This window comes from Xiphophorus maculatus, chromosome 4 (assembly GCF_002775205.1).
Source record: "Xiphophorus maculatus strain JP 163 A chromosome 4, X_maculatus-5.0-male, whole genome shotgun sequence".
Classification (NCBI taxonomy): Eukaryota; Metazoa; Chordata; class Actinopteri; order Cyprinodontiformes; family Poeciliidae; genus Xiphophorus; species Xiphophorus maculatus.
In genome coordinates, this window is record NC_036446.1 from 24,682,792 (window position 1) to 24,698,312 (window position 15,521).

Below are 15,521 nucleotides of genomic sequence, written 5' to 3' on the forward strand. Positions count from 1 at the left end.
CCAAGGTCAGATTTCAAGTCATTAGCCAGGCTTTCACTGTGCACATAAATCACTGTGGTGTATCAGTAATAAGGAAGTTTACCTGTTAAGAGGGCCTTTAAAGGCTCTTTAGAAGTCATGTGAAGTGCCTTGGGCATATTCCTGTAATTTGTAGTCTTATATTAACTCTCATTTTCCTCACAAATGAGGACATTTCTCTTGAGCCAGCTAACTCGCTCTAATTTTCTTCTTTCAATAAACAGAGTATAGAGAGTCATTAGAGACATTTATTCAGTCAGTTATATAACTATTATGGGTTTAATGTTTCAGTACATGTCAGGCTACTTCTCCTGGCTTTATCTTTACTGATTGCACTGGGATATATATAGACAGAAATGCCAGTTGTAAAAGATGAAGACTTTTCTGTCGACCAATATTAGTCATCCGTGTTTGAAACCTTGAAACTTTTCCTACTGTAACATTCCAGCTTTTTTCTGGAGATTTACGAACATATGGAGATTTGTTCAGAAATCTCCATATGTTTATATGTCCTGGTGGTTCATGCAAAGAGCCTCCAGATCTGAGGAAATACTATTCACAGTGCCATAAAGTGCAACCACAGAACAACATGTGCCATTCAGCATATAATATTAGTGATCAATTTTCCAGAACTCGAGCAATGAACGCCTTTATCTCTCTTTTACCGTTTATGACTTTGGTTAATGGTTAAGCAACGTCTTTGTGTCCCCTAGGATGGAGGACATATCTGACCCCCTTCGTTAAGTTTTCTGAGGGTTGATCCGAGGAGTTAACCAATAGCTGGCAGTCGGCGTCTGACCATGATTATAAAGGTGGGCCGTTTGGGAGTTGGCAAGTTTATGCGTTTGAAGCTCGACACAGCAGCAGAGATCTCTGTTAATCTAATCACTGCCTAGTTTTTGTATTCAGTAGTCAGGGATCACTGATACTCAGGTCTACACCTGCTACTGAGTCGTTGGATGTCTGAAGACTGCTGTTTTACTATTTTCACACTTGACCTCTGAGAATCTTGTCGAGAATTCGCAATGGAGAGGTTGAAGGCAAACGGAGGGGGTCATGTCAACTCAGCGTTTGATTCCAACCTCGGTGACCCTCCAATCTATGAAGAGACCGAATTCTCCAACAATGAGCACCGGACGGTCAGACCCTCTGTGATGAGTGCTTTCGGGCACGACACTTTAGACCGGGTGCCCAACATCGACTTCTACCGTAATGCCGGCAGCGTGAGTGGTCACCGAGCGGTGAGACCCTCCCTGCAGGAACTCCATGATGTTTTCCAGAAGGTGAGTCTGTTGGAGATACGATGCTCGATGTGAACTAGCTGACATTTGTTTTTCTTGAATCCTGTTATCTCTTTTGTTGTGCCTTCTTTTCACTCTAAAAATCTTTGTTCCGAAAGCAACTTTCTTCTGAGAGATAGTTACGCTCAGAGTACAGTGAGTGTTGCTGCTTATATGATAAAACAAATTCACAGTGTCTGTATCTGTCTGCAGCTAACTCTTTATCTAAAACCTTGTAAAACTAAGCTGTTAAAATGTTATTTTTGAAACTAAGCAGCGATCAGCACACTTGACACACTTTATTTGCTTTTACTGCTGTTTATTTGGCCCTATTGCCTAAGACATGATGAGGACATTTAGGTTTATAGCATCGTACTAGATAATCTTTTATGAATGGATATAAAAATGATGGATCTTTAAGCAGGCGCTCCAATGACAATTGTGGAACTTTGATTTTTGCAAAAGACTGTATCGTAAGATGTTGATGTGCACCATCCAAATATCAAATTCACATCCAAGAGAACGCAGAAATTTTACTAACAATCCTTAGGACGTGATGCACAGAGGGAAAGGAAATATATAAACATCCCTTCATGAAAAGACAGAGGACAGATGTGACTGTGAATGTGTCCGATACAGATGAAACAAATTTCCTATCTAAGTACTTATTATTATCTATTTTTTTCTCTTTCTTTTAAAGAATGGGACGATCTCTGTACCTGAAACAGTGACAGACGATGGCGAGGGGAGCGAAGGGACCCCCTCTGATGATCTGGAGTCTGCCGTTCCTACTGATGTCGACAAAGGAGCAGTGAAGTTTGGTTGGATAAGGGGGGTTCTGGTGAGTTTTGCTCTTGAAGTTCCCTCTGAGTAACACAGATCTGTGCAAAAAAGGTATTTGCATATTTATTATAATGACTCTGTGTCTCAAAAATTAGAGTATGAAGCAAATTGACATTATTTTTATATATATGTTTTTCTGTAATTATGGGTTCTGCTAACAGAAAAATAAGAAATATGTTACACTTGCCATAGAAAGTGCTTTAACAAATCTTGATCATTGCTATCTAATTCTTTTATTTCACAGGTAAGATGCATGTTAAACATCTGGGGTGTCATGTTGTTCATCCGGCTGTCCTGGGTTTTTGGTCAGGCAGGCTGGGGTAAGTGAAACATTTATACTCTTTGCACAGTCTTAGCATTTATTTCCATTTGCCTTTTTCTACTGGTGGCTTCCAAATCAAAGCTTTAGCATTTTTAAGGAGTTTTATTTGACTTTCTTACAAAATTCTGGTTCAGGCTCATAGTGTTGTCTATTTAAATTCTCACAGAACAATCAGAGGTGCTAGGTTTTTGTAAATGAAGAGACTATGAACACTACAAAATGACACATTTTAAAGCTGAAGTGGAAACATCTTGGAGTAGTTTTTTCATTACCTTTCTGAGCTCCACTCAACAGATAAAAAGTCTCCTCAGCAGCATTTAGTGAATGTGAATGATTGAGATGTAATGGTCTTTAGAATTGCATAAAATGATTTAAGACTATTATTCAATAATAGTTTCGGGTTAATGATTTTAAAATAAAAAATTTTGGCCCTAAACAGAAATGAACATTTTCTAAATATCTATAAGATGGACATTTTTTTTAGATAAAACACTGTTTTATTTCTATCTTGTTGAACATGCTGTTTGAGTTCTAATTCATCCTAATCCTGAAGTGTGTCATGCTAACATTTCAGGTCTGGGAATTGTGGTCATCGCTCTCAGCTGTGTGGTCACCACCATCACAGGCCTCTCCATGTCCGCCATTTGCACTAACGGAGTTGTTAGAGGAGGTAGGTCAGCGAATCGGCTGCCGTATTTCATATTTAGAAAAGCACAGTGACGGGATAATTTAGCGCAATTATTGACTAACCTTCCATGCTGGTATATTATTCATAACTTATAACTGCTACTGCAGCCAGCCTGGGCGAGTAAAACATTATTTATAAGTATTCGCTGCGATAACGCACCCTCTCTGTGACACAAAATCATTCAGTGGGTAGAATGAAGTGACCAAAAGAACAGTGTTTGCAGATAAAGTCACAAAGCCTTGAGACTACATCTGAATGTCACCTTTCCAAGCCTTATTCCCTCTTTTACAGCTTTGCACTGACATATAATCAATCAATCAATCAATCAGTGATTGAGTGATTAATCATCCACTACCGATATCAGTCTTCAGATGTGCCCTGATCATGTATGTGGCAAAATACAACATGTGATTCTGTTGCAGATACCCTCACCAGCCAGAAGCTCTCTCACTAAGTGTTTAGAAATGTGTCAGTGACTGAAGCAAAGACACTACTGATCATTTGACATATTACTGAGTTTAAATACACACTCATAACTAAAATTATTCAATGATGACTGCAAATTTGGTTCATCATCTGCAACTATATCCAAACCAGCTGCTGTTACAACTGATTCAAAAAAAAGAAACAGTTTTCAAAGCTCAACAGAGCTGATATTACAAGAGCTTTTTCTAAATTTAACCCCCCACTTTTACGATATAATGCAGTCTCAAAGATATTCAACACCCACAAGAGCAATCTTTTGCTGTAATTACCTGCTGGAAATGTTAATCACGAGAAGAAATCCAGTTTTGACAGTATTCTTGAACAATTGCTGCCAGAGGCAGTTCTATAAGTCTAATTTAAATATGCACACATTTTTCTAAAAGTGTTTAATAATGTCCGTTGACATAAAAAGCAAAAATATCACCACATTCTTATAATTATCCACAATTGTATCAACACCATTATTAATGATCGTTGTCATCAATTTATACAAAATTAAAAGCAATCCTAACAATTTTATTCATATTAAAGGTGATGGTAACAGAAATATTATATCTCCACTGTTGATAGAGCTGATGAGTCAAATTTCTTGTCTATGTTTCCTAATTTGCTGAAAATTAACTTTGTGCCATTATTGTCATACCCACACATAAAAAGATGTATGACTTTCACACCTACATTTTTTTTGCCAGTTTCGTAAACATATGTAGTTTTTTTCTGTTCCATTAAGAATCACATTATAGGTTTTCTGTCTTCTAATAAGTATATTGATAATTCTATTTGATTGCATGCTCTTTGTATTCTTTACTTCGAATGGTAAATCATTTTGTTACATCATCTAATTTTTTGTTTAAAACAAACAAAAAAAAAAAAACACTTCCATGACAGTACATTGGAAAACATGCATTTATTTTTAAACGAGTCTTTCTTAAAATTAACTTAACTAACTAAACTAAAAGGGAATCTTTTATAACCATTTTGTTACATCAGGAGGAGCTTACTACTTGATATCACGCAGTTTGGGACCAGAGTTTGGAGGGTCGATTGGACTCATTTTCGCCTTCGCCAATGCAGTGGCTGTGGCCATGTATGTGGTGGGCTTTGCAGAGACGGTGGTGGATTTGCTCAAGGTGTGTAATGCTTTAACGATCTGAGTGCTACAGAAAACACACCGAGGTATCTGAGTGCTTACTTACCTTACCTGTATTTGTTCTGCTCAGGAATATGCTGATCTGATGGTAGATGAAATGAATGACATCAGGATCATTGGCTGCATTACAGTGGTGTTGCTCTTGGGCATTTCGGTGGCTGGTATGGAATGGGAGGCAAAGGTGAGGCATTAACATCGTACTTCTTGTGATTACCCTGGACTTGTTGTTGTAAAGGATCAAACTTAACTCAAACCTTTTTATGTCTCCCCCCCCAAAAGGCCCAAATTGTTCTGCTTGTGATCTTGCTGGTGGCCATAGTGAATATGTTTGTAGGAACAGCAATTCCTGCAACTGAAGATAAGAAATCAAAGGGCTTTTTTGGATACAACAGTAAGATCCCGTTAATCTACCTCAAATTTATCCCGAAAAATATTGAAATTTTATACACCGAAGTATAAACTAATACTCTCTTCTTTTCCAAATATCAATTTTTTTAAACAGCAAAACTTTTTATGGAGAACTTTACGCCAGATTTTAGGGATGGTGAAACATTTTTCTCAGTGTTTGCCATCTTTTTCCCTGCGGCCACCGGTATCCTGGCTGGAGCAAACATCTCTGGAGACTTGCGGGTAATTTTTCAAAGCAGATGATTCTGCGGAAGTCAACATTTTTAACGTTTGCTCACACACGTATGTTGTCTGTTAAACTACAGGACGCCCAGGCTGCCATACCCAAAGGTACATTGTTGGCCATTTTCATCACTGGTATCACTTACCTCGGCGTGGCACTTTGTGTCGGTAAGTGACCTGCAGTCTTTCCACCTTTCTCAGACTATAACTTGTTTCTCTATTTTATTAACAAATTGAGATTTACTTGTCATAAGATTCAAAGCATTTTGATGAAAAACTCACAGGCAAAACGTCTGTCTTTATTTTTTTGGTCAGCCGGTACCGTTGTCCGGGATGCCACAGGAAACATGACCGACCTTGTTACTCCTGGGGTGCCTTGTAACGGCTCATCAGTAATTGCCTGTGAACTTGGCTATAATTTTTCTTCTTGCGAAACAGAGCCATGCAAGTTTGGCTTGATGAACAACTTCCAGGTAGGAAACCTTTCAAACACATTGCGGTTATGTCATCTCACAACAGAAGGGCATCCTTCACAGTTGCGTTTTCATATAGAATACAAGCTTTTTTGCTCTCCCCTAATGCGCTCTCATCATCTCCCTTTTTTTCAGGTAATGACCATGGTGTCTGGGTTTGGTCCCCTCATCACTGCAGGAACCTTCTCAGCCACACTTTCGTCAGCCCTGGCCTCTCTTGTTAGTGCTCCGAAAGTCTTCCAGGTAGGGAACTTAATTTTTTAAAATATATTGTAATGAAAAAAAAAAGGTAATTTTGTTGTCATCAATGTCTCTAATCAAAGTTCTATTTTTGTTCAGGCTCTGTGCAAAGACAACATCTACAAAGCTCTGCACTTCTTCGCCAAAGGACACGGAAAGAACAATGAGCCAATCCGAGGCTACGTCCTCACCTTCGTTATTTCCGTCGCCTTCATTCTCATTGGTCAGTAAATTAGTCAACCAACATCCTTACACTGCTGTTACACAACGTCCACATCTTTTCTGACTCTCCTGGTAAATCCCACTTTACATAATGTTGTATAAGCATGGAAGTTAATTTTGTCAGCATGCTTATTGAGGAGGATGGGAGTTGATGTCCAATCAATGAGCATCTACAAAGCTCATTGACTGATTGATTTCACAGTGAGGTGATGAAAATAAATGGTTGTTTTGTTTATATGTTTTACGTACCTTTACCAGGAGGGGTGCCAATAAACCTGAAGGTCATTTCAACTTAACTTTCATGCAAACCTCAACTATTTGCTTTAGTAACACTTAAAGAGCTCTACTGAATGTAGATTGAAACAAAAATCTTAAATCAATTTAAGTCAGTTGCCATTTAAGTTTCACATACACATAGAGGCCTCATGTCAGTAAATGCCTCCAGATAATCTGCTTTTGTGTACGATTGTTAATGTTGCTCAATCTCAGTGCACACAAAGAAACTTCCCAAATAAACTCTTCTTCACACACTGATGGTGTTTTCCATCAGAGTAGATGTGAGTTGGTTCCAAACACCAGCAGACCATTTATCTTAGTACGAGAGCAGTTTGTGTGGTGAGCATCACAAACCTTTTTGTAAAGAAAGGAAGTTAATCAAGCACACTAACCGAGGATTTCACCTCCAGTTGGAGACTTTGTGATTCCATATTAATCTCATCATTGCATACCCTGTTTCAGTTCACAAGCTTCTGCTTGTACATTTTAAGATTTAGTCCTTCTTTGTACAGGTGATCTCAACACCATCGCTCCGATCATCTCGAACTTCTTCCTGGCATCCTACGCACTCATCAATTTCTCTTGTTTCCATGCTTCCTACGCCAAGTCTCCGGGTGAGTCTCCATCAAGCAGCTCAAAACTCAGAAGTATTTTATTTAGAAAATACAAAGCCAGAGAAAAACAAAGCTGTTTTAATATGCATAACTGAGTTTAAGCAACTAAACCTCTTTTCGTGATGCTTTCCCCAGGCTGGAGACCAGCGTATAAATACTACAACATGTGGCTGTCTCTGGTGGGAGCCCTGCTCTGCTGTGTTGTTATGTTTGTCATCAACTGGTGGGCAGCTCTGCTCACATATGGCATTGAAATTCTGCTCTACATTTACGTCACAGTCAAGAAGCCAGGTGAGCTTGTTTGCGAGCCTGGAAATGCTTCAGGGATTGCTGAATATTAGAAGAACTAACCACTGATGGATCTAAACCTTTGTGTGCAGATGTGAACTGGGGGTCGTCCACGCAGGCGGTGTCCTTTGTGAGCGCAGTCAGCAACGCTTTGTCTCTGTCTGGTGTGGAAGATCATGTCAAGAACTTCAGGTAACAATCTGCTGCACTTTCACCCCATTTGTACTCAGGTACAACTTGCCAATGTTTCATGTTGTTTATGTCACGTTCTCACCTTACAGCTGGAAATGTTGCTGCAGTTTTTCAAATCTGTTTGAAAAAATATATATAATAATCGTTGAGCCGGTGTGAATTGTACTGCCGCTGTAATCCGTCTAATTCAATGTTTTGTGTGCTGCACAGGCAGAGATGGCATTCCTCATGCCTAGTAATACGTGGCTATTTAAGCTCCTTCCATTCTTGTCTGACATAAACAAGGCACATTTGTTCACACAGCAACCACTCACTGGATATTTACATTTAGATGTAAAAATGTATCGATTGACAGAGTCGTTATTTGTGATAAGAAGCAATTGAATAAACGTGCCTAATAAAGCAGTGCGTCATATAATGGTATAATAAAAGCATTACACTTGATGATGATCTGCAGTGTAACATTGACACGCTCCTGTTTCTTATTCAGGCCTCAGATCTTGGTTCTAACTGGGTCAGCGCGGGCCAGGCCAGCCCTCCTAGATCTAGCTCACTCCTTCACCAAAAACTACGGACTCTGTCTCAGCTGTGATGTTTTGGTGGTAGGTTACAAATGAATTTATTATTTACAAATCCCCCAAAATAATGCAACAGTGCTGATTTCACACAAAGTGTATGGTTCATAGAATATCAAGCAAGAATAAGAAAAATGTAAATGCTCTGGACAATCAAAGACTAACATTTCTCTGATTTTGCATTCGGGTGTGTGTCCTGAATGCGAAAGAGATGTGTGTGGGAAGTCTTGTGCTCAGGACTGATCCAAGCTTTACATTTTCTGACTTATTTTTTTTCAGGGTCCGAGATCGGCAATCATGCCAGAGATGAACAATGGGATGGAAAAGAACCAGATGTGGCTCAATAAGAACAAACGCAAAGCCTTTTTTGCTGCTGTGGCCTGCGACAATTTCAGGGAAGGTGCAGAAACTCTGCTGCAGGTCAGTGTGGATGGCATTTACACAATATGTCTGTAAAGAGGCAGGAAAACAAAGGCCAGTAACCTAAATTGTCCACAAGAACAATGTGCAATCAGCGGGATCTTATCAAAGGAACCTGGGAAATTTGCAGAAGCTCATATCACTCTTCTTACTGCCTGTGAATTACTTTGTAATGACCCATCTTGAACTTGAAACTTGTCAGGACATCGAAGCAGCAGGTAGAAAAGTAGGGAGTTATTGAGAAACAGTGAAACATTCTTATGGCTCTGACTATCATACTCCAGAGATAAGGACACTGTTCATTGCCAGGATCACTCACTTCAAACAGCACAGAAGATTAAAAGCTATAATTGATTAACGCTGCAGTGGACGAGTCCCTGACTGTAAAACAGAGTCACGGCCTTCTTGTGTACAAGAAGGACATTTTAATAGTTTCTGAAAGTAGTTTTAAGTCCATCAGCCTTTTGTATCACAGCGTGACAAGGTGTCTTATTGTTTCGGCTAACGGCTCGACCCGAGCTGAGGTTTTAAGAAGGTTTCTGTTTTGTTCGCAGGCTTCCGGTCTTGGCCGCATGAAGCCCAACACGTTAATGATCGGCTTCAAGAGGAACTGGAGAACGGCAGAAACAAAAGCAGTGCAGAGCTATGTGGGAATACTGCAGTACGTACCCAAAATGAACATGCAAACATGCTAAAATCAATGTCAGCCGTTAGAAATTTCAAACAGATCTGCATGATAACCATTGTTGGTCTTTATGACAGCGATGCATTTGACTTTGAATATGGGACAGTGGTGCTGCGGATGAACCAGGGACTGGATGTGTCGCATCTTGTAGAAGAAGAAGGTCAGCATGAAGTTACTGTGTGATTCATGATACAGCATTTCAATTAAAATCTTTTAGGTCAAGGTTTTGCAATTACCTTGACCTAAGGTAATTACTGTGGAGCCACACACGGGTATTCAACCCCTCTGCTTTGGCTCTTTGTAAATTTGACCAAAAAATGTGACTTTACTACCACAGTAGCAAAGTTGGCTCTATCATCCAATACCACATTTCATACCGGTAACAATAATACAAACAGATGGGCATGTTAAACTAGCTGTGTGTGCTTCCCTTTGTAAAAGACCAGTGAATGCCACAACAATTACACAGTTTAACAGGTTTTCATTAACAATACTGGCTAGATGTAGGATTATTCGACAAGCTAATGGTTGTTTACCTGCTGGTAGGATTTGCAGCACAGCTTCTCTCCACAATTCAATAGAAATAACTTTTCAACATAGCAAATTTGAGTTTCAGGAACAATGATAGAAAGAGGTGTTTTGGTCACTTTTTAAACACTGATATATTTTTACACCAAGTTGTTGGGAGAAATTATTTATCTACTGGAAACTTGGGGAAACAAATACGTTGCTCTTTGATTCATTAAAAAATATTTCAAGTCTTGTTAAGGTACAAAATAAAATAATAAAAAATAGTAAAGAAAAAGTAAAAAATAACTAATCCTAAAGCTGAATTCTACACATTTATATATATATTTTTAAAATAAAAGAGGAATTGTAGTTGACCTAATATGAAAGGAACTTTTGACATGGAACTTTGATCTGCAGATTACAGAATATCTACAGTGGTCGGCCTGTTTCAGATAAAATAAATAACTTGCAATGATGCCATAAAGCAATTATAGGTTACCTGTTTTGTTGGCGGGGGTTTCTTCAGGTGCACAGAAATTTCCGCTTGGCAACAAATATAGTAATCTGTTACCAATTACCATCAAAACGTAAATCAGGAAACTGTCCAAAGAAATATATATATTTCATAGGGACTATAAGATGACATTTGAAAATGTAAAAATGTTTGGATGTAAATTTATGAAGGCATTTTTACATCAAAAATTAAAAGATGTGATGAAAAAATATTTTAAAAAGTACATAAAAGACCTGTTGCTGTGTACTTTTATCTTGTGTTATTTATCCCAGATTCACCAGTAATTGGTCAATCATTGACAAATGCCCATTTCTACTAACTCAGTCTTTATAGTATTGTAAAGTTTGTTTGTACTTTCCTGGAAAATGTGAATATTCAGATATATTCTAACTTTATGACCTGTAAAAATGCTCTGTTAAAGTTGCTCATTTTACCAGACCAGTAACAGAAATACAAGCTCCCATTTAGGAAACTACAACCAGATCTGTCATGACCGCCCCTTTTCTTCCCTTCTGAGAAAAAGAGATGGCTTTTAATGCAACTTGTAAAGATTAGATTTCATCCTTATGGCTGTTATTCATATAATTCTTTGAATAAGATTAAAATGTTACAACTGAAACGCAGTAAAACATATAAAAGAAAGCAGCAGTTCCATTATTTCTAGCTAAAATGACTTGGAATGGAAGCAGAATGCAACTTACCAATAAAAAGCGGATAAATGTCCCAAGGCACTACATTTAAATATAGGTACCTTCTTTCTTTTCTGGGTAACTCTGATTAATGATACAAGTACTCTCTGTATCTGATCGGTTACCTGATTGTGCCTTTCAGAGGAAATGCTGAAGGCAGCGAAGGAGCAGCAGGCCCTGGATAATGAGATGTTGCCAAACGGGGGGAAAACAAAGGGACTCTTCAGGAAGTCCAGGCATTCATCTCAGCAAGTGCTCACAACTAGAGGTATGTACCTACATGACCTTTCAGCACAGACAAATCCATGCAACTTAAAGCAGAGGACACATCCATTTAAGATTTTTAAGTGTGCGTGAAAACTTTCTTCGACACATTCCGGCTGAATCAAAGAATAAAATAACATGCATTTAACAAATGAAGTCAATCAACTCGCATCGTTTTCTGTGGAACTTTTCCCCACATTCCTATTGAGGTACAATTGAATCAGCTGCTCCTATTAAAGACATTTCTGTGGGTGTAATCCAATAATATGCTCCCATTTGTTCCACTTTAAGAAGCATCTCTTAAGAAGCAGTCCTTTAAGCCAGACAGGAGAGGCTACCTGCAGCCTCCCACTCTATCAATCTATGTCTCTGCATCATACACAATCAACAGTGAGCTACATAATGGAAAAACAGTGAAACTCATTGGTATACCATCTACATCGACATCCCCCGGATGTATTAATGACCAGTCCACCTCAAATGTCCCACTGGTACCATCCAAGTAAATTCTCCATGTACCTTTATATTTACTGAATCTCATTTCCTGTGTCTTTTCTCTCTGTGTCTGTCTGCCAGTGTCGGTGTGTGGACCCCCGCCTCCTCAGATCGCCAAAATGAACGAGAAGCTGGTGGAGGCCAGTGGTCAATTTAAAAAGAAACAGCCTAAAGGCACCATTGACGTGTGGTGGCTGTTTGATGATGGAGGTAGGTGTCACTTCCCTTCTGGTTGGTAAATTTCTCACAGTGTGACGGATTCATCGGGACAGACATCAGATCCTCCCTGAAAGCAAAAGTAGCAAAAAAAAAAAAAAAAAGGTAAAACGTCACAGGTAGTCAATAAAATAATATAGAAAATAAAGGATTGCAAAAAAAAAAAAAAAGTTAATAAAGCAAATATTATAATTACCAACTGTTTGGAAAAGTTAGAAAGAAAAAGTGAATATTTCTGTATTAGCAGTTTTGGCTTTTACATCCTACATCTTTTGCATTTTTGGGCTTAATTCAATTTCAGCCAAATAAATAAACATCCTTCCTAGTCTTCAATCCCATGTTTCTAAGCAGTGACAACATACTCTTTTTGCATGGGATACAAACCATAACAAACAAATTCCATCTTTATTTGTAGTGTCATTTCAAAGTGTTTTGATGGTGCGGTAGTACTCCTAAAATGTAATATATAGAAAAGAAGCATTTATAGAAAGCTTGAGAAGCACTAGCTAAATGCATAATCTGATGTACTGTGCTATCACATAATAATTGCAGGAGGTATATTACATTTTCTCAATTATTTAAGCAAAGCTGCAGGGTTGTTGTTTTCGGCATTTATTATTTCGAAACTTGTCGGTATATTAGCTGTACTGTGCCAATAATTTGAATCCTTTTAGAAAGCGCATTGATTTTTTCATTAACTTACCTTTGATATGCAATTTTTGTTCTGTTGTGATCAGTACAGAATAATGTCTGCTGAAAGATTAACTTTTTACACAGTCTATACAATGCCAAGGAATAGCGAGAAAAGGATGGTTAGACGTGATCCTAGGATACGGGAATGGCATTCAGCCTTAGTCCCTTTTTCCTGGATTCAAAGTTATGTACTACCAGAACAAGATTATAAAAAAACACCTTACATGTGTTTTATGGTCTTAAAACTATGCCATAAACCGGTTTCAATGGACAAGGGGAAAAAAGTCACATGCTTGGAAAACAATAACTTGTTTTCAATTCAAGTGACCTACAACCTACTTATGTTTCCTTCTCTCAGGTCTTACGCTGTTGCTCCCCTACATCCTCACCACCAGGAAGAAGTGGAAAGACTGTAAACTAAGGATCTTTATTGCAGGGCAGCCTGGACGAACTGAGATAGACAAAGAGGAGTGAGTAAACAAACTCATGTGGCAGTATCAGTGAAAACGTATCACGTGAACATAAAGATGCCAGAAATAACAGCATGTGTTTGAATAAAGCTGAATCTGTTTGCTTGGTGATTTGGTTTGCAGGATGAGGTCCCTGTTGCACAAATTCAGAATTAAGAGCAGTGACATCACCGTCATCGACGACATCCACATTAAACCCCGCAATGACAAGTGAGTAGCTGCTTTCTGCCGGGTGCAGTGGTACAACGGTTACAGTCAAGTTTAAATGCTTAGTCATCCACACATTATGAAAGTCAGCTCACCCTCTTGTCTGCCTTTCGTCCAGCATAAAGAAACTAGAAGACATGATTGAGCCGTACCGTCTGCGTGAGGGGTCTAAAGGCAGGGATCAGGCTGCGGGGATCCAGGAGTATCCCTGGAAAATCACTGATGCAGAGCTCAGTAGCTTTGAAGAGAAGGTGAAGAAAAATTTATTACGGTTCTTTCCTGGTGATTCAATGGAATTTCATTAATTAAAAAAGAAAAAGAAAAGAGACCAACATATCTTCTCTTTTACAGACACACCTCCAGGTACGACTAAACGAGCTCCTTCAGGAACATTCTAAATCGGCCAACCTGATTGTTTTGTAAGTATAAAGTGTCAGACGGCCAGATGGTATCCAACTGCCTACTCCACTCCAAAAGTTGATCTAATTTAACGTTTTTCTGTACGGTTAACCCTCTGCAGGAGCCTGCCCATCGCTCGTAAAGGATCCATCTCTGATTTTCTCTACATGGCCTGGCTGGACATCTTGACAAAGGACCTCCCACCCACCTTGCTCATCCGGGGCAACCACAAGAGTGTTCTTACTTTCTACTCGTGAGCACCTCAAAGGCCAAACTCTGAAGAACAATGTTGCTGGAAAGGGGATTACAAAAGCAATACTTTCATTTATATATTCATAAAGGGTTCAAGTACATGAGCGACACTGTCTTCCAGACCCACATCAGTCATATATTCATACTCTGATTATCAATTTGGGAAAGTGAATAAAGAAAGCACAATAGATTTAAAAAAGACAGAAAGTAGGATTTAGACAATACGGCAGCTATGTAAACTGCTTGATTTGGAGTGGCTACTAAGAAATGCAACCATTTTTTATTATAAGAGAGAGAAGACAGAACCAGCACACACAAGACGCTGCTGGAGTGCTTAAACCGAGTGACTGTGACTGTAATATAAATGTAAATAGGATATTGTAGTGCATATTTTTTGAAGTCAAAAAGCTTTAATAATTACCAATAATAATAATGATAACACATCAAACGTACATAGCACTTATTATTACACTCAAAGATGCCTTACAAGAAAAACACAAACAACATAAAACAACTAGCTGAAAATTGAGAAGGGGATTATAATGGTTATGCCAGGTTCAACAGTAATGAGTTCCTGTTGTTATGAAGAAGACAGTTCCAGAGGGCTGGAGCTGTGGCACAAAAGGCTTGACGCCCGAGAGTACGATGTTTGGTTCTGATGGGGGTCAGGAAGTTACAGTCAGAGGAACGAAGCGAATAGGAGAGCGGTGGCAAAGAAACTCGATGAAAGAGATAAGACAGGACGAGGTTATTAATAAGCTATGAAACGAGCTACTTTAATATTAGAAATACTTTCTTCACTGTAGTAGTACTGCTCTAATTCGTTTTTGTACATTGTTAGTTCTAGTTACGTTTAATATTCTTAAAGTTAAAACTGTATCATGTTGTTTACCCATTCCACCTAAATTTGCTTCAACATTTTAATTTTGTTACGTCACATTTCTTTTGCTTGAAGAAAGCTGAGTGATTCAAAGGCACTGTGAAATATCTTTTTTGTGGTATTTTTACTCATCATTTTGTGATTATATTTAAATAAGTGGGATTGTTTGAAATAAAAAAAATATGAAAAGCTTGATTATTTCTGTTTTATGTTTTTTTTTCCATGCCCGTGTTTTTTTAAGTGATTATATATCAAAATGATTTTCCCATATTCTTTCAAAAAACCACAAAGTTAATTGTATCTCATCAGGATTTGATGTAGTATGACCACACAGTAGTGTACAGATTAGAAACAGGGGGGGGGGGGGGGGATCTAATTGTATTCAGAAGTCACCTAAATAGTAAATGGAGTCCATCTGTCTTTAATTTGTTTTCAGTTTAAATCCAGCTGTTCTGGAGGCCTCAGAGGTAATTTTGAGAACAATTAGCACAATGAAGACCAAGAAACACTGCAAACAGGACAGGGATAAC

General features: G+C 38.5%; 1 protein-coding gene across 1 annotated transcript; it reads left to right on the forward strand.

Annotated features, from left to right (window-relative positions):
* The first annotated feature begins 793 nt into the window (after window positions 1-793).
* Window positions 794-14,371, forward strand: slc12a1 (solute carrier family 12 member 1). The gene is made up of 26 exons (XM_005814757.2): window positions 794-1,301; window positions 1,999-2,139; window positions 2,386-2,461; window positions 3,038-3,133; window positions 4,628-4,767; window positions 4,858-4,968; window positions 5,067-5,178; window positions 5,290-5,417; window positions 5,501-5,585; window positions 5,733-5,890; window positions 6,026-6,133; window positions 6,230-6,353; window positions 7,141-7,242; window positions 7,378-7,533; window positions 7,623-7,722; window positions 8,213-8,324; window positions 8,577-8,717; window positions 9,272-9,378; window positions 9,480-9,562; window positions 11,258-11,383; window positions 11,956-12,084; window positions 13,142-13,253; window positions 13,377-13,463; window positions 13,579-13,711; window positions 13,812-13,879; window positions 13,981-14,371. The coding sequence occupies exons 1-26, from the start codon at window positions 1,044-1,046 to the stop codon at window positions 14,114-14,116; spliced, it is 3,129 nt and encodes a 1,042-aa protein (XP_005814814.1). The 5' UTR covers window positions 794-1,043; the 3' UTR covers window positions 14,117-14,371.
* Window positions 14,372-15,521: the final 1,150 nt, after the last annotated feature.